Raw genomic sequence first — 19,710 nt, 5'->3', positions numbered from 1 at the left:
CTGGAAGTAGACAAGTTAAGCTACAAAAACCCTGGTTGTTTTGATGAGGGTGAAAGAATAGGCCTGTCTTTGTCATCTTTTGTTACGGGTTTAAATTGTTGTTGCCAATAATGCAGTATTCTCTGTTATTTCCAAAGGTTGTTGAAAATAACAATTGTGTGGGATAACAGTTGGTGGGGGAGACCAGAGCTCAGCCATGCTTTTCTTCAGATGAAATAAAAGAGCAAGATGCTGAGAAGGAAGCTATACTGTAGCTCTACGCCACCAGCAAAAGGGCCATTCAGGCACCGGAGTCCCCACAAGCATACGGTATAGCGCCACCTGGGGTGTAGCGATGTGTGCCAGGCCTCCGTTCCCCTGCTCGCCTCGTTCAAATGGCCCTCCACAGATTCTATCAAGCGCCTGTCACGACCAACAAACCAGCTGCCTGGAGTGTTAAGGGGTGCAGATGCATGGGGTGGATGCAAGCAAGATTTGGATCAGAGGGGAGTTGGTGTTTTTTCATGAGCATCCATCCACTGAGGGTGTTAAAAACAGCTTTTTACAGAAAAAAGGTGACTTTCTCCTGGCGTTCAGAGGAAAACCTCTCTCACCCCCTACAGCTTTCAGACAGAATGATAAAGAAACATGGCATGACCACTTCCAAGTCAAAGGAGTGAATTTCAGTCTTATGGAACAGTAGCTTTACAAGGACTTTTCACAGAGGGCCTGTCTCTGCATCAGACCATTTGTATTTGTGTCTGGTGGGCAGCGTGAAGCCTCCTAAGGGCCTGCTGTCACACCAGACACACAACTTATGTGTCTTTAGCATCCTTCGGCTGTCACACACCCACAGAAATGGGCCTGCGTTGCCCTTTGGTGGGATGTGCTCTGTGTCTCTCTGCCATAGGGGCTGGTTCTCTTTGGTGCGCATCACCAATTGCCCATCAGTCTGTTGTAAAGGGGGTGTGACTTCTCCATGCAGCTGTCAGGCATGTTTGATGGACAGCTCTTTTTCACTCACTCACAAGCCTCTGTTCACTGACAGACAGAGAAAGAGCTATAGTTCTTTAGCTATATACAGACGTCTCTGTTTCAGTTGATGCAGCAAGAGAGGTCAGTTTTTTTTTTTGTCAGAGAATTCCTTCTCACCAGCAATCCCCCAAAGACCCCATCTTCTAAAGAGTCTTTCAAAGCATGTGTTTAAAATTCAAATGAGACGAAATGACCACTGATCTGGGAGCAGAGCTGGGAGAAAAGGACTTTACTGAACAGCAGAGAACGTCTTTCATATCGCCTCTTCTTCACTGAACTACTAAAGGCTATCGTTAACATAAGGGAACAGCCTTGCCATCAACATCAGAAAGCTCTAAAAAGAATGACTTATTATAAAATATTGATATTCTAGAGAACGCCCACACGTCATTGTTCAATATTAATGTGTTGCACCCTCGGCTTTGCAAACAGTATGATATGGTAATGGCAACTGTGCATGGAGATTCTGAGATATGGCATTAATTAATTAGTGTAGCCTGTATCCACATGGCATACTCCAAGGAGAAGAGACTGAGATACAGTTTGAATAAAGTTCACCGCTAAATGGACATAGTGTTTTTGGTGGCAGTGATATACATATCCTTAGCCTCATGTCTCACTGTCCTCTCCATATTATATATATACAGCGCCCTCCACAATTATTGGCACCCCTGGTTAAGATGTGTTCTTTAGCTTCTAATAAATTCATTTTTTTTCCAAATAATATAGGACCACAATGAAAAAAAGCGTAAAATCCAACCTTTAATACAAGTGCATTTATTTAGAAGGAAAAAAAATCCCACATTAAGAAATAATTATTTTACATCAAATCATGTGTGCCACAATTATTGGCACCCCTGATGTTAATGCTTTGTACAACCCCCTTTTGCTAAGAAAACAGCACCTAATCTTGTCTTATAATGTTTCACAAGATTAGAGAAAACAGCAAGAGGGATCTTCGACCATTTCTCTTTGCACAAAATCTCCAAATCATCCAACGACCTGGGTTCTCTCCTCTGCACTCTCCTCTTCAACTCACCCCACAGGTTTTCAATGGGGTTGAGGTCTGGGAACTGAGATGGCCATGGTAGGAGCTTGATACGGTGTCTGGTGAACCATTTCTGTGTAGACTTGGCCATATGTTTAGGGTCATTATCTTGCTGAAAGACCCAGTGACGATCCATCTTCAGCTTTCGGGCAGGGGCCATCAGATTTTGATTTAAAATGTCCTGGTATTTCAAAGCATTCATGATGCCATACACCCTAACAAGGTTCCCAGGCCCTTTGGAAGAGAAACAGGCCCACAGCATCACCGATCCTCCCCCATACTTCACAGTGGGCATGAGGTGCTGTTCTGCATACTCATCTTTTTGTTATGCCAGACCCACTTAGAGTGTTTGTTGCCAAAAAGCTCTAACTTTGTCTCATCTGACCAAAGCACACGGTCCCAGTTGAAGGCCCAGTACCGCTCCAGACGTTTGTGCTTATGATTTTGAGTGAGAAAGGTTTTTTTCCCTGCATGCCTCCCAACAACTTGTTGCCATGTAGATAGCGCCTGATGTTTTTTTTGGAGACTTTGTGACCCCAAGATGCAACCATTTGATGCAATTCTGTAACAGTGAGTTTTGGAGATTTTTTTATTTCTCTTACCATCCTCCTCACTGTGCGTGGTGGCAAAATAAACTTGCGTCCTCTTCCAGGCTTGTTTACCACTGTTCCAGTTGTTTTAAGCTTCTTAACGATTCCTCTGACGATAGATATGGGCAGGTGTGCGAGTGGCTATTTTCTTATAGCCATTGCCTTACTTGTGAAGGTCGACACACATCTGCCTTACTTGAACAGTGTGTTCCTTTGTCTTTCCCATGTTGAAGAGAAATGGCCTCTGTGTCACGTCATATTGATAGCCCAGGGAAACAGGATGTTAAGAATTACTAATTAAATGTTCCTACATACTCTGATTGACTTTGTAAACTACTGTAGAAATGACAGAAATGACAGAAATACTTTAATTACATGTATTTGCTAGGAATTGTTAGGGGTGCCAATAATTGTGGAACAGGTGATTTTATGAAGAACAATTATTTCTTTATGTGGGATTTTTTTCCTTCTAAATAAATGCACTTGTATTAAAGGTTGGATTTTACGCTTTTTTTCATAGTGGTCCTATATTATTTGGGAAAAAAAATAATTTATTAGAAGCTAAAAAACACATCTTAACCAGGGGTGCCAATAATTGTGGAGGGCGCTGTAACTAGAAAAGCACTCCGAGAGCGCTGCTACCTCCGCCTGCAATGTTCTTCCTAGGTTGTCATACATTTGCACCGAAACTATTCAGATCGCCACCACGTGGCCATACCATGCCATTACACAACTTATAGCTTCTTCCTTGGGTTATGTCTGACCTTCCCTGAAAATCTCATCGAAATCCATCCATTACTGTTTGAGTTATCTTGCTAACAAACAGACAGACAAACAAACAGACAGACAGACAAACGCTGGTCGCCGATGAAAACATATACCTCCTTGGCTTTTTGTACAATTTTGTACAACAGATTAATGAAGCTATTGTCACATTCACTCAAAGACCACAGATACTGTATGAGTCCATTAGAATAGATAATGACATAATGAGGATGGAGGGCTAGACAGAGATGAGAGGGTATGGCGTAACTTTACGAATCCATTGTGTGTGTAGTAAACTGTAGTAGCAACTAGCAATGCCTGCAAACATAAAAACGCAACAACAAAAAAATGCAGTTGGATCACTTGGATGAATACAGTAATTTCCTGCATATAAGCCGCATTGGACAGTGTTTCATGCAAGTTAAAAGAAACAAAACCATATTAATAACATATTAACTGCCCCCCTGTATTAACCTCATACAGTAGCTGAAGAAATTTTGCAAAATCAATGTATAAGCCACGGCTAATAGTGGTGAAATTACGGGTATGTACTGTATATGTATACAGAAGAGGTAAACACATTTATTATCAGTTTTCAGTTTGTAGGAAGTAATCCCTGACCAATGTGATTGGTTAGGCTAAACCAGTGATTTCAAAGTTAAAGCAACGTCCACACTTGTTATGATACCAAGGTTGGAAAAATATTTCCCAGTTGCAAGTACTTCCTTTATGAAGAGTCTGGTGAAATCAGACTAAACTGATATGTTTTGACAGCTAAAACAAGGGACCTTGAATCTGTTTCATAATATCAATAGAACAAGACGTTGAGAGACTGTCCGCAGCCAGAGCCAAACAATAGGTTGCTCTTCTGGCTCAATAATAATCTCAACACAGACAACATCCAAAACCTAGTGGAGTAAAATAGCTTTGTGTTGTTAATAATGCTGCTAAGTAATAGATCGATGCAACACTTCACTCTGTGATCGTCTACTACAGCCTACTACTGTCAGGAACATAGTCCTCCAGATCCCATATATCTCTTCCGTGCAACCAGTGAAAGAAATAATTTCTAGACCTTTTCCTTGTCAGACTTGCTTTTGTGTGGCTATAGTGGGGATGTCCACTCAAGGCTTCACTTTGCTTCAGGTGCGGAGAAAGCCTGATGCACTGCCTTTAACAGGGTGTGAGGCTCTCTATCCCCTTCAAATCAAATCGCAAGTTTCAGCGAGATTATACACTATGAGAGAAATACACTGGCTGTATTTCATGCAGCCAGTGACGTGTGCACAATGCCAAAGTGGGTGTACAGTGCACACAGGCATCTGATGTGAAGTCCACACCACTGATCGCCAGGCTACGCCGAACAAGCAACTGTTCCTTTTGCGGAGTGTATGCTGCAACAATTGGCCTCCTTCCACTAGAATCAATGGAACTGGCTACATCAGACGTTAGCAGTGCTTAGACTTCGACCAGTCTTCTAAAACGATGTTTGCGCTCTGCCAACAGGACATTTCAGTCCCACGCGCGGTGTAGAATGCACGAAGAGGTTCGGTCATGAAACTCCAGTATAGGCTACTGGGTCTTCTCCAGCGACTGGGTGCAGTAATGGGTGGAACATGCCCATGACCCAATTCTAACACTTCCCTGTTTCTCAATCAGATTCAGAAGCAGCTGATTATAATCTTTGTTACACGTGTTTCATTGCGATTCAGTCATACACCTTGGAGCAACAGCTACACAGGCCCAGAGGTGTAAACAACAAGCTGTGTGGGGGAGAAAAAAAAGAAATCCACCACAAGATTTGTGTTGCAGAGCTCGGCAGGGTTGATCTCTTGCACTGATACACATTATGTGGTTTTCTCTCACACCCTTTCTCTGGGCTTTTGGTCTGTCTTTGAATTTATTTGTGTATGTGTGTGAGCGAGAGAGAGCGAGAGAGAGTGAGAGAGAGAGATTTCATGGATAGAAAGATTATAGATAGAGATAGTGTGTGTGTATGTGTGTGTGTGCGTGCCCATTATGCGTACGCCCATGTGTGTATGACTTGTAGATGTGTGTGTGTGTGTGTGTGTGTTTTGGACCTGTGTAATCTCATTAGTCATCCCAAGCACAAATAGCATGTCTCCCTTCCAGGTTTGATGTCTTTTGAGGATTATTTGTGCTTACAGCAGGATGGCTATCTTCCAGGCCTCGCGCTGAGAATTTCTACTGTCACTATCTTAATTGAGGACAAAATAGCGTCAGGCTCTCCATGCCCCCAGGAGAGAGAATATTGTAAGTATACGAAAAACTCAGATCAGGAGGGAGATAACAGAGCAATTGCATCAAGTTCTGCATTTTTTCTTGTTTAAGAAATAAACTCAATACCCTGTCAGGCGAGTGTGAGTGAGGGAACTAGCTGCTGGGTATCTGGTGTTGCGGGGGGGGGGGGGGGGGGGTGTATCTGTGTGTGTGTGTGTGTGTGTGTGTGTGTGTGTGTGTGTCTGTGTGTGTGTGTGTCATGCTGCGAAGTCTGATTCCTACATTAACCTCTGGTCCCCTGTGGGGGAAGAAACTCCACCTCAAAATGTGGATTCACCCCCTCTGGAGAGATATTCATCATCTGTTGAAAATCTGAAAATGCCACGCATACGTGAGTACTCACACACATTCCCCACACTCTTTCTCTCTCTCTCTCTCTCTCTCTCTCTCTCTGTCCCTTACACAAACAGACAGACAGACAGACAGACAGACACAGTTCCTATGTTCCTAGCAATCAGAGTACTGATTTGATTAATTTCCTGGCCTTTAAACTCGTTTTCTCTCCCTGACTTCATTTTCTAAGGGTTCATTTCCTGAGGATCATTCTGATGAAATCATCTAAAATACCTTTCCCTCCACCAAGAGGCAGCTCAGAAAACTTTCAGCACTGCCACCATAAATGCTCTTTTCTAACCCTGTATAGGAGCATGGCCCTAGAGTCAAAGTAATTTAGAATGTCCTTACAATATTTTCTTTTGCCAAGTAAACTTGACTGTGGCTGTGATTTGACTGTTTTTCTGCATCATACTTTGTGAACCATTGAACATTGAAGGGGAAGTTCAGAAATGATTTAGATCTGCGCTTCACACAGTAAATAAATAACAAAGTGTTTGTAAACAAAATCACTCTCATTTATAAGGCAAATTCTCCCCACCCGAGGGTGTTTAAACATTTATGGACCACCCCCAACTTTGATCGCTTCAAGATATATCTTGCCAGATAGACACATAGACCACTTTCATGCCAACTGACATTTTTCAAAAGTCTCCCGTTCATTCCTCTCATCCTGATTCCCGAAATCCAATTTATTCTGTTATACTGGATGAGCATCAGTGGTGGCAGCAGGGAAAAGCTGGGTTCCAGCACACTCTGCCTGTCTGTGTTCAGCCTCTCCTCGTTAGCCACCTCTCCGTTCACAAGCACTGCACCTCCCTAAGGAGACGTCGCTATACGCCAGCCTAGCATGTAGCACAGGAGTAGCAACCGAGATTTGACTGATAAATCACTGATGTGTGCATACACACACACACACACACACACACACACACACACACACACACACGGTATCTGTATCTTTCTCTCTCCTCTCTCTCTCCCTCTCTCTCTCTCTCTGTCCCTCTCTCTCTCCGTTGATCTTCCACCCTCACTTTCGGTCACTGCTGTCACAGAATGTGGCCCTTGTCAATCAAAGGCCCTGAGGGCTCTTTCACATTATTTCTCACAAGACCACGTTGAATCAAGTGGCATGGTACTGTATAATATAGAACACGCATCAAGATTCATAATAATATCCCAAATGGTTTATGCCGTTTTAATCTTCTTCTCTACGAAGAGATGGCCTGAGGATGGTTCTTTTTCAGGGCATTGGTTTCAGAACAAATATTAGTGTTGGCTGCCTGAATTACTTTGAACGCCATCTTATGACAAATGTCATCTTTAAAACATTAAATTTTTTGCAGAGAAGGCTGATGAACCCTGAATTATGGTCTCGTCATCACCAACCTAAAAGAGCAGCATATTCAATTAAAGATGACCACGGTGGTCATCGCGAGGACACTGCACTGACAGAGCCGCGGCCCTTTTCTCATTAAAATGGAACATTAGTGGGAGCACAGACCGTTGAAGGCCAGACAGCACAGACAAGAAACCAGACAGTTCAAGGTTCCAAGGGGAAATGCACAGCCTCCCACTCATCTTAGTGCATTTTCTTTTTTTTTGTTATTATTACTTTTTTTTTTAGTCTGACAGAATCAGATCAGTGTTGCCATTGCCAACACACCACTTTGTTCCTTAACAGAGAGCTTACCACCTTTGATGTGTCAAAGTGCAGGATGCAGGTGTTATGGGGATCACCTACCTGCAAAGGCCATTGCCCTCCCTGCCTCTCACAGACAGCCTGAGAAGCTGAAGCTGAGAGAATAGCGCCTGTTTTGTGCTTTATTTGCACCTTAAACAGCCCACACGTGTTGAGAAACACATTGCGCGAAAATATGGCACAAGTGTTTCGAGCGATTGATTAGGTTTTCCGCCTGTGACACCCCCACATCGCACCATGTTTATCCATTTGAATGCTCAGGCTCATGTTTAGGATAACAGTACACATTTCTGCCTTTTAAAAGCAGATGTGGCCTAATCCAGATTGTAGTTAAATGCATCAATATTAGAGACAACAGAACCAGTTCTGCTTCTTGAACCATTTACTGTCTTACTTTAGCTTTATCAAGTCATCCACTTCCCTATGCTTGCTAGACTATTGAATTTGTGGATGAATGTCATAGCCTGTAGTTGCACACATAGTTCAAGTATTTTATTTATTGCCATACATTGTATTATTTCATGATTGCTAAGCTTTTGAATCATTTTAATGTTGTCATCAGTTGACTCCACTCAACAATGCTTGTGATTGATTCATACCATTCAGTTTTGAGGACCACATATTACATTAGAGGGCTGTGACGGGCGGTAATGAGCTCTGTTTACCTGATGAAGTGAAAGATGAGTACATTTCACATAATATGGCCAGGCACAGCGTATGCTTTCAGCAGGCAGAAGACAATTGGTGTTTAGGCCTCTGTTGAGACATGCCATTATTAGCAAAACCTTTCCACCTGAGAGGTTAGAAACGTTCTGCAGCATCAAACTGTATCCAATTTATTTTGTTAACCAGGAGTAACAAAACACAATTATATTCTAGTTTATTGTAATCTTAGTTAGAAAATATTGTTATGAAAGTCTTTTGTACAATTTCTTACCCTTTCATCAGCCCTTGATTTTCGTTCCATGAGATTTCTTCTTATTGCCAAAGAATGGGACTCTAAATGCTACTGATTGCAGAGGGCCTCGAGCAACACAAACCATACAGTGCTTCTTCAACGGGCCCTCTTGACATGACAGGCATAATATGAGGTGAGTAGCCAGGTTTGTGATAGGACAACTCACAAGTGTGCACTTGATTGCATCCAGTATGCTCTACCCAGGCCCCTCCATCCAAGCACCATATTTCCGGAGCCCCAAAGCTAATCAGCAGCCTGCCGGCAGCCCTGCTTTTTACCCAGCCCACACACAATTTTGTATCCGTCTGATGCCTGCCACATGATGATGACTGTTCCGTAGAAACAGGTTAAGATTCCCGAATCCCGCTGTAGTTATACTGTAAGCAGAGTTCCCTCTGGTTCCTTGAATTCCCTCTGAAAAAAGAGGCTGCTTCTTTGAGAATCCCTCTCCAGTCTGACCTGAGTCCCTGCGGTGCTGCTCTGACAGAAGTGGTGGAGGCGTGAGAACCCTTTGCTGGCCTGGGCCGGCTCAAGCTCTATTTCTTCAAGAAGCAGGAAATCAGCTGCATTTTCTAATAGTTTTCTTTATCACTTCCTAAGCTCTCTGCTCAGTTCAGTCCCTGATTAGATAGTCCTGTGATTAACTGCACGGTGAGCTACGAGGGAGGGGAACTGCCCTTGGCAAAAGGCTAATATTTAGTTCCTCCACCTGGTGATCATCTAAATCCGTTTTTTTGTTTAGAGCTGAAATGTCCTTTTTCTGTCTTGAAGGTGTTACAAAAAAAGCCTCGCAGGTCTACAGTCAATTCATCACAGTGACAGGTTTATTGTTTGGCCAGAGGTGCGCACCCTGCTCTTTCTGATGTAATAGATGTTTAGTGTTCTGCACCTGTGATAGAACACCGTAGGCTATAGCAGCAATCGTTAACACAGTGTACAGATGAGGCACAGTCCTGCAAGTTAATCTGGTTTCAAAATTACAATTTGAATTGTGTATGACCTCAAACAAAAAGTCTTCCTTCATCATGATGAACTAATCTTGCTGCTGAATTGTGTAGTATAGAATGTTCTTTTGGGTTTGTGGAGTGTGAAAGAGAGCAAGTTCACTCTCTTCTCACAGTATGCTTTTCCCACAGTAAAATATTTTTAGTCTATAATTTACTAATAAGTAATAGTTTCACATAATATGCAGAGCAACCTTTGCAGACAGGTGATGGCATAGTGGTTAAGGAGCAGGGCTAGCATGTAGTAGCCAGGAAAGTTGTGGGTTCCTGGCTTCCACTATTGTGCCCTTGAACAAGGTGCTTACCCCCGAGGTCCTCCTGGGACAGTGTAACAATGCCGATGTAATATGTTAATCAAATGTAAATCAGGTTTCTATGACCAAGTTATAACATTTAGTATGTATTATATAGTAATTGACATATGTAAGTCACTTTGGAAAAAGTGTCTGCTAAATTAATACATATAATGTAAAATGCATCGTCTAATGCTGCTCGTAGACCTCATCTAATCTATGGATAATTTTCCATAAGGATTAAGGATTTTCAGCTTTACAGTTTTCTTTTGTTTTCTTTTAGAGATTCCTACTTCATTTATCCGTAGCTCTTTAGACTATAACTTCTAGCCTCCTGTCTGTTTATTTTCCCGAGACTAGAGCTAAATGAGATGCAGCATTGTTTACTGGCTGAACAACTCTGACACACACAGGTTGGGCTCGGCCCTCCAACCCTGTGAGCTGTGGGTGGTGTGATGAGATATTAGGCCATTAGTGTGATACGCCCCCGCACACGCTGGAGATTCTTCCCCTGTCACAATCCACCTCTCTAATTAACTGGACAAGGTGTCCATCATCAAACGCCCACTCATTGCAGTGTCTAATTTAAGAAACAGTTACATATGGAGGGCACTTAAAGCATGCGCCAGGTGAAGTTCTCTCAGCAGTCAGGCTGATAGATTAAACATCAGATCCGGGTAACGTACACTTTAATGATTACTCTTCCATTTGAGTTTCCTTTTCTGTTAGGGAACTGTTTTAAAAATAAATGTGCTAATGTTGAACGTGCTCCGACAGGAAGCACCTTGGCATTTCAAAAGGAACAGTGTTTTGAGAGTGATAATTTTGTTCAGATTACCAGCTGTTCTGTTCTTGAGTGCAATGCTTTGTCAAATGAACACGTGTGACTTGAAAACTCTGTTGTAGTAGGACTGGTTAAAAACATGGCCTCATGTATCCAGTCATTGATGTTGTGTTACCTTCCTTGGTGGTCTGCCACTACATATTTACAGCTTTGGTCATACACCTGTTCCCAACTGCCAGGCTTGTGCACAATTCTGAGTTTTAGAATTGGCCTCCATTTAATTCATGAATTGGAATTTGAATTGAATTGGCCTCGCAGGAAGTTGAATTTGAATTGGAAAGACAGGAAGTGGAATTCAATGGCAATTCAAAGCTATTCCAGGCCGTGTCCAATTGTCAAGGGCGCACGCTGGATTGTACCGTTCTTTCCAGTAGCGTCTCAGTTAGCTTGCTCCTCAGTATGTGTCCCTACATTTGGACAGGGCAAACTAGTTGCCGTCACCTGACTCGGGGAGGGGGGTGTGTTGCTTGACGATTTGCATGACGTGTGGAGTTTGACCTGCGCTGCACAATGGATTATGGGATATCTGAGGCCAAAAAAGATGCATCAATGCACACTTGGAAATCACACCAAACGAAGTACCCACCTAGTGAGAGTGCTTGACTTTCGGACAGTCTATTCTGACGTAACTTCCGGAAAATGCACGCTGCCCAGCGTGTGTACTTATTCAGACACAGTCCCAGTCACACAACAGGAAGAATGTGTTGAATCTCACATAGATTCAGTTTTGGGAAGGTTACTTTGGGAATGTAATTGGTTATGTTTTCAATATGTTATGTGTTTGTTGCGATCATATCTGACATACATTGTAAAACTTCATTGTTTAACACTACCCTTACATTTTGTACATGAATTCAGGGGCGGTTCTAGGGGCGGGGCCACAGGGGCCCTGGCCCCTACTGAAATCTGATTGGCCCCCGAAGTGCCCCTGTTCCATTAATCGCCGATGAAAGAGCAACCGGAGTCTTTTTACTACGGTCACAGATGCAATACCACACCAAAACAGTTGGCGGCAGTAATGAGTTGATGCACACCTGGAGCTCTTGACCTTGCTTGAAACGTTGGCTACCAGAGCCAGAGCTAGCTAACATTACCAGAGCTGGTAGCCAACGTTTCAAGCAGTGTTGTCAACTTAGCAACTTTGTCGCTAGATTTAGCGACTTTTGGCCGTCTCTGGCGACCGAAAATCTTATCTAGCGACTGACAACAAATCTGGCGACTTTTTCATGTGTCTGGCCGGCGACTTTTCCTCCTCCTTGTCTGAGTCGTCACTGCTCTTCACGCAGCTCTGAGCTCTCGTCCTCCCTCCCGACCCCAGCCGCCTCTCCCTCCCGCTCCCTCCCCAGCTGTGCACCACCACATTCGGTTCGACTGACGTTCTACTAGGCAGCCGCCTGCTTTAAGCCTATGAGCAAAGTGCGTCAAAAAACGCACACATTTTCTTTGTTACATTGCTCCGCTATTATTAGTCACAGCGAGATGAGACTTATATTGCATGAAAGAGCAGAACCGGGGCTTTCCAACGATACTAGACACTTGTCTGTACGATCAAGTATGAAAATAAAATAAAATCATGAAGTTAAATCAAAGTATATCATATTTACAGTCTATACTGCTCTGCGTTCACCGGCGTCCAGAACTCTCGCTTGAATTACTCGCGGACCACGCATCGCACAGACATGACACGCATATCAAATGAAAGAGGAGAAGCAGAGCTTTGCATTGATACCAAATACATCGATCATTTCGTATTATAAAATCAGACGAAGTTACAAACAAATAATAATGTCATATAGCTTTGGCTACCTTTACTCTCGTTTGATTTCCTCGTGAAACCGCTATCAAAAAGATATGGCACGCATGTCAGTTGAAAGAGGAGAGCTAGAGCTATCCACAGATACCAAATATAACCTTCTAGGCCATAAAACAGACGAAGTGACAGCAAAATAATAACTTCATTTAGCTCCACTTACCTCGTGTTTTTGTGTGGCATAATGGCCTATGTTCATAATCCAATGTTATCATGTGTTTCTCTTTGACAAGTCCGTTCATAACACGGTTTTGAGATCCTAGCAAACTCCTGTATGGTATCCAATTCAAGACTCATATTGCATCCAAATTTGTTTGTCAAATAAACACTTTTTGCCTTTACTGTGTTCATTGCAATGCAGTAAAACAAATATTATAGAGAATCATCATCTGTGCACGTCATGTGTGCTATCGCAAACAAGTCATGTCAGATCAGCTAGTGTCACAAATATGGAGAGCAAAAAGTGCCAAAAAGTCATTTTTTCATCACTAAATAAAAATTGCCATTTATTTCTGGAAGGCACACACCACATATTTCTGTAAATTGCTCAGCCCCAAAGTATACCTCCATCATGGTTCTTATATTGCCATTTTCAGGACAGTCAGGCCTACACAACCATGCAAGTCATGTCGAGCTGTCAGCTTGCTGTGGTGAGATAGCCTACACGTCAAAATGTAAGAATTTGTATAGTATGCTTTTCAAATTTGTATTATTTAAAAATCTAAATCAAATCAATGCAAGTATTTATACATGATATTGTGGCAGATCTGGATAGCCTGTGCTGAAAAAAGCAATATGTAGCATGTGTGAATGGCACTTACAATGACCAGGATAAATGCTTCTAACTAGAGGTAGTGAAAATTAACCTGACTTTCGCCAGATCCTGTAGTTCGCTGTCTGCTTCACACAAGGATCTGGGACTTCTCGATAGGGTATGTATTTCTGAAGGCGGGTCTTTGTAAAACATCCTCGCATGTGATTTGATAAACCACTTGCCTGTTATCTTGAATGACGTGCTCGGCTTCTTCAAGCTCTTGCCAAACCCGGTCGGAAGAAGAGTAAAAACATCCTTGCCACCAATAAATGTCTTTAAAACTATTCTCTGTTAATCTTTTAAAGAATGAATACTCGATAGATCCGACAAAACGGTTGAAATAGCAGAATCAATGTCAGCACAATACTCCTCGCTGCGTGCCGCCATTGTTATTTGAATCAAACACTCGCTTCGGCGCTCCTGATTGGTAGCTCATTTTTTGAGCAACCGCCAGGGGTTTGGATTGCCCTCGCGTCCAGACCCTTGTGTGGAGCTCAGCGAAACGCCTCTGGTGGAGCATGGCGGAACTACAAGGGTCTGGCGAGAGTCAGGCTAAGTGAAAATGCCCTTAAAACAGCTTAGGGCTCATATTAAACGAGTGGCTGCTCTGCTCAGTTGCAGCAAATAAATAAGTAGCCTATAAGGGTAAGAGTAGCCTATGTGTATCAGATCAAGAGAGTGCTGGATAGGATAGAAAAAAGTGACCACACTCCTTGAGTTTGTTGCTTTTCTGGAGTCTTTCAAAGAGATGTTCCATGAGCTTTTCAGGCTTGCTGTAATGTGTGTGTGTGTGGGGGGGGGGGTGTCTATTGTTGTATGCAGTGTACCCTTTATGCATAGTAGCCTATAGATAAGAGTATAAGGGTAAGAGTATGTGTAGTAATGTGATGTTGCACTGTTTTACTTCAGGCATTTTAGATAGGCCCACCAGGGGTCCTCGGGGTCAAGTATAAATAGATAGCAGGTATGCTGCCAGTGTATATGAGTGATGCAGCTAGTGTTCAATAAAGTGGAACCTGCGAAGTTGACTACGAGTCACTTTATTACATTGGCGACGAGGATAACTACAGTTTAAGAGTTATAATGGCAACATACGGAAAACTCGGAGAGTATGACCGGGAGGCTGATGACTGGCAACAGTATGAGGAACGGCTGGCATTTTACTTTGCTGCAAATGAAATCACCGACGCCGGACAAAAGCGGGCCATCTTCCTGAGTGCATGTGGAGGGAAAACTTACGCCACACTGAGAGACTTGTGTCAACCTGGTAAGCCGGGAGATAAATCCCTGACAGATTTACTGAAACTGTTGACTGACCATTATGCACCGAAACGCAGCATTATCGTGGAGAGATTTAAGTTCCATTCAAAAGTTAGAGATCACGGCCTGTCAGTCGCTGCGTTTGTAGCGGAACTTAGGAGACTTTCTGAGCACTGTGCTTTCGGGACATCTTTGAATGACATGCTAAGAGATAGACTGGTGTGTGGTATAAATGACGACCGCATCCAACGCCGGTTGCTTTCAGAACCAGATGACAAACTGACATGGGAGAGGGCACTGGAATTAGCGACAGCCATGGAAACCGCCATGAAAGATGTAGCACAGTTGCAGCAGAAAACAGTGGGCCAAGAGGAGGCGGTGCACCAAGTGCAGCCACCGGTCTCGGACCAGAAGATGCATGTGATGTGTTTTAGATGCGGAGGAACGCATGCAGCGGCGGACTGCCGTTTTGCAGAGGCAGTGTGCCATAATTGCCGCAAGAAAGGACATTTGGCTAGAAAATGCCGCAGTGCAAGACAGCCCAAACAGAACAGATTTAGCACACGAGGGGCAGCACACATGTTAGAAAACGAAGATGAACAGCCGGAATACACACACATGCTGCACAATTTGAGAGAGAACAAAGTCGAGCCATACAGAGAACAACTTTCCGTGAATGGGCATGACGTCACATTTGAAATTGACACGGGGGCAGGCTTGACGATAGTGAATGAGAGAACATACAGGCAGATAGGGTGTGGAAGACTTCATACTGCAAAAATAAAACTGTACACCTACACGAAAGATAGGGTGGATGTGCTAGGAAAGATGCATGCAAATGTCATTTACAAAGGGCAGACGAAGCAGCTACCTTTATTAGTGGTTAGAGGGGAGGGCCCTAATCTATTGGGTAGAGATTGGCTCAAGGCAGTGAGACTAGACTGGACAGCTATATTCAAACTCCAAGAAGGACAGCAGCAAGAGTTAGAGACTCTGCTGTCACAACACCAGGATTTGTTTAAAGGTGAATTAGGCACACTAGTGGGGGCTACCGCTAAAATCTATGTAGACCCAGAGGCCAAGCCTCGTTACTTTAAGGCTAGGCCCTTGCCATATGCGCTCAAAGAAAAAGTTGAAACTGAGCTGACCAGGCTACAGAAAGAAGGGATCTTAGAGCCTGTTAGTTTTGCTGAGTGGGCAGCCCCAATAGTCCCCATAGTCAAACCAGACAAAAGCATAAGGATATGCGGTGACTACAAAGTTACAGTGAATCCAGTGTCAAAGCTGGATAACTACCCAATTCCAAAGACGGAAGACTTGCTGGCAGTGCTGGGAGGAGGGCACAAGTTCACTAAACTGGACATGTCTCAGGCTTACCAGCAGCTACCACTGGAGGAAAATTCCAAGACATTCACAACAATAAACACACATCGTGGACTGTATCAGTACACCAGGCTGCCCTATGGGGTGTCCTCAGCCCCAGGCATTTTTCAGCGCACCATGGACAATTTACTACAGGGGCTTCCTCAGGTGGTGGTGCGAGTAGACGACATACTTGTGACGGGGAAGGACGATGCCAGCCATTTACAGAATTTAGGGACGGTACTGTCCAGACTGAATGCAGCAGGACTCCGCCTTAAGCGAGAAAAATGCATTTTCATGGCGCCAGAGGTGGTGTATCTGGGCTACCGAATAAATCATGCAGGGATTCAACCAGTGGCAGACAAAGTTGAGGCCATTGCAAATGCAGCTGCACCAACAAACCAGACACAGCTGAAGTCATTCCTGGGGATGCTGAACTATTATCATCGCTTCTTGCCGAATGTAGCCACTGTGCTGGAGCCCCTGCATGAACTCCTCAGAAAAGGAGTGCCATGGAAATGGGAGAAACGTCATGAGAGTGCCTTTGACGCAGCGAAAAAGTGCCTCCAGTCTGAACAACTGTTAATGCATTTTGATGACACAAAACCCCTCTACCTGGCCTGTGATGCATCCCCATATGGCGTGGGAGCAGTGTTATCCCACCGGCTCCAAGACGGCGCAGATAGACCCATAGGATACATGTCACGGTCCTTGTCATCGGCAGAACGTGGTTACTCTCAGCTGGAAAAGGAGGCTCTGGCTATAATATTTGGCCTAAAAAAATTCCACCAGTACCTATATGGAAAACATTGTACCATAGTCACAGACCACAAACCACTCCTGGGTCTCTTTGGAGAGCTTAAGGGCATCCCACAGCAGGCGGCTGCCAGAATGCAAAGGTGGGCGTTGATGCTCGCGGCCTATGAATACACCTTGGAGTATAAGGAGGGCTCCAGACATGGGAATGCCGATGCCTTGAGCAGACTTCCTCTGCCAAGCCGTCCCAAGGCCACGCCCCAGGAGGAGGAGGTGGTGATGCTTATGGAACACATGAATGGCACACCAGTGCAAGTCAAGCAGATCCGCGACTGGACCCGGAGAGACCGCATACTGTCAAGAATACAGCAGTGGCTGAGGCAAGGTTCTTGGCCCGTCACCTGCACAGATCCTGAGCTCCAGCCCTATGTAAGACGGCAGCATGAACTGAGCATGGAGGATGGGTGTATACTGTGGGGTAGCAGGGTGATAATACCCCCTCAAGGAAGAGAGACCATGATAGCAGAACTACATGAGGCCCATCCAGGAGCCTCAAGGATCAAAATGCTAGCTCGGAGCTATGTGTGGTGGCCGAACATGGACGCTGAGCTGGAAGCAGCAGTGCGTAAATGTCACGTTTGTCAAATCAACCAAGCCTCTCCAGCTGCAGCGCCCTTACATCCGTGGGAGTGGCCCGCACAACCATGGATGAGACTGCATGTGGATTTTTGTGGGCCAGTTTCAGGAAAAATGTTCCTGATTGTCATTGATGCTTACTCAAAGTGGATTGAAGCTCATCCAATGCAGGCTATAACATCCACCGCTACCATAGAAAAGTTGCGAAGCATATTCGCCACTCATGGAATACCAGCTGTCCTGGTCAGCGACAATGGGCCTAGTCTAGTCAGTGCCGAATTCAAACAATTCCTTACCAAGAATGGCATAAAGCATGTCACCACAGCACCTTATCATCCATCTTCAAATGGCTGCGCAGAGCGTGCAGTGCGGGTGTTCAAGGAAGGAATCAGGAAGATGGGGGAGGGGAGTCTGGAGACAAAAGTGTCAAGGTTGCTGTTTAAGTATCGATCAACCCCTCAGACCACAACTGGGGCCACACCAGCTGAGCTCCTCATGAATAGGAGACTCAGGAGTGTTCTTGATTTAGTTTGCCCTGCACTTGGAGACAAAGTGGGACAGAAACAGGCCATGCAGAAAGAATATCATGACAAGCATGCCCGAGATAGAGCATTCACAGAATCAGACCAAGTTTATGTGAGAGGATATTCGGGTCAGAAGTGGATTCCTGCAACGCTCATCGAGAGGACAGGGCCAGTTTCATGGAGGGTGAAAACACAAGATGGAAAAGTGGCCAGGCGACATCAGGACCAGATCCGTCCTCGTTACGATCAGGACAGAGTGGAAGCCACCTTTCAAGAGGAAAGCGTACCAGAAAACCTGGCTCCTCCCGAACTGTCCGATCCAGAGCCGGAGCCAGAGCCGCTGGCACTGGAGACAGGTGGCCCAGGGCCGCCTGAACCTTCTCTTGAGGAGGAACCACGTTTCCCAGTCAGACTTAGGCAGGCACCCACTTATCTCAAGGACTACGTCCTTCCAGGGGCACAATAATCCCCGCGGGTGCCTCGAGGAGGGCAGTCTACCCCTACCTCGTAGTTCAGTCTTTGTTCATGTTTTGTTTTGAAAAAAAAAAAGAAGAAGAAAAAATTCAACAAACATTTTTGGGACTTTGGACTTTGGGGGGAGGGAATGTAGTAATGTGATGTTGCACTGTTTTACTTCAGGCATTTTAGATAGGCCCACCAGGGGTCCTCGGGGTCAAGTATAAATAGATAGCAGGTATGCTGCCAGTGTATATGAGTGATGCAGCTAGTGTTCAATAAAGTGGAACCTGCGAAGTTGACTACGAGTCACTTTATTACAGTATGTGTATCAGATCAAGAGAGTGCTGGATAGGATAGAAAAAAGTGACCATGCTCCTTGAGTTTGTTGCTTTTCTGGAGTCTTTCAAAGAGATGTTCCATGAGCTTTTCAGGCTTGGCAGTATTGCTGTAGTAATGTGTGTGTGTGTGTGTGTGTGTGTGTGTGTGTGTGTGTGTGTGTGTGTGTGTGTGTGTGTGTGTGTGTGTGTGTGTGTGTGTGTGTGTGTGTGTGTGTGTGTGTGTGTGTGTGTGTGTGTGTGTGTGTGGTCGGTCTATGCATTGTTGTATGCAGTGTACCCTTTAGTATAAATAAGAGTATAAGGGTAAGGGTAAGAGTATGTGCGTGTGGTGTATTGCATTCAATGAGTTCTATGCATTGTGTCCTTTACGCACAGTATAAATAAATAAGAAAACTGAATAAATTATTTTCTGTGATTGGATGTACCCTGTACTCGGCCCCTGAATGTAACCTCTGGCCCCTTAATGGCCCCTGTTACAGAAAAATCCTAGAACCGCCACTGCATGAATTTCTTTAAATTTCATTGAATTTCAATTCTACTTCTTTTAATTCAAATTCGAATTGCAATTCTACATCCTGTTTTTTACCTTCAAATTCTAGAATTGAATTGGAATTTAGGAGTCATTCTCAATTCAGCTCTTGCACTTGTGCCAATCTTGCGCAAGCCTGCTAACTGCATGTGTTTGCTGTACAGCTGCATTATGTGTATATTTTCATTACGGTGCCCATGCATATTAACAAGTTTATTAACGCAATTACCTGCATGAGACGTGCATCTCAGACACAACTGTAGGCGTGCTCTCACCAAGTCACCTTGTGCTGTGGCAACTATTTTTTCACACGTTAGGTAAGCAGCAAGCAGTTCGGATTTAGAACAGTTCCAAATCAGTGTGGAAATAT

The 19,710-nt window shown here is 44.1% G+C and overlaps 1 protein-coding gene across 1 annotated transcript; it reads left to right on the top strand.

Annotated features, from left to right (window-relative positions):
- The first annotated feature begins 14,559 nt into the window (after positions 1-14,559).
- On the top strand, positions 14,560-18,480 carry LOC134098407 (uncharacterized protein K02A2.6-like). The gene has a single exon (XM_062551446.1). It carries the CDS (start codon positions 14,560-14,562, stop codon positions 18,478-18,480), a length of 3,921 nt encoding a protein of 1,306 aa, XP_062407430.1.
- The last annotated feature ends 1,230 nt before the right edge of the window (positions 18,481-19,710 follow it).

This window comes from Sardina pilchardus, chromosome 2 (genome assembly GCF_963854185.1).
Source record: "Sardina pilchardus chromosome 2, fSarPil1.1, whole genome shotgun sequence".
Lineage (NCBI taxonomy): Eukaryota > Metazoa > Chordata > Actinopteri > Clupeiformes > Clupeidae > Sardina > Sardina pilchardus.
The sequence above is the reverse complement of the archived record's forward strand: the minus strand, read 5'-3'. Positions and strand labels throughout refer to the sequence as shown.

Bases quoted from the DNA above. Each gene is read 5' to 3' on its own strand.
- LOC134098407 (XM_062551446.1), top strand. From the start codon at position 14,560: ATGGCAACATACGGAAAACTCGGAGAGTATGACCGGGAGGCTGATGAC.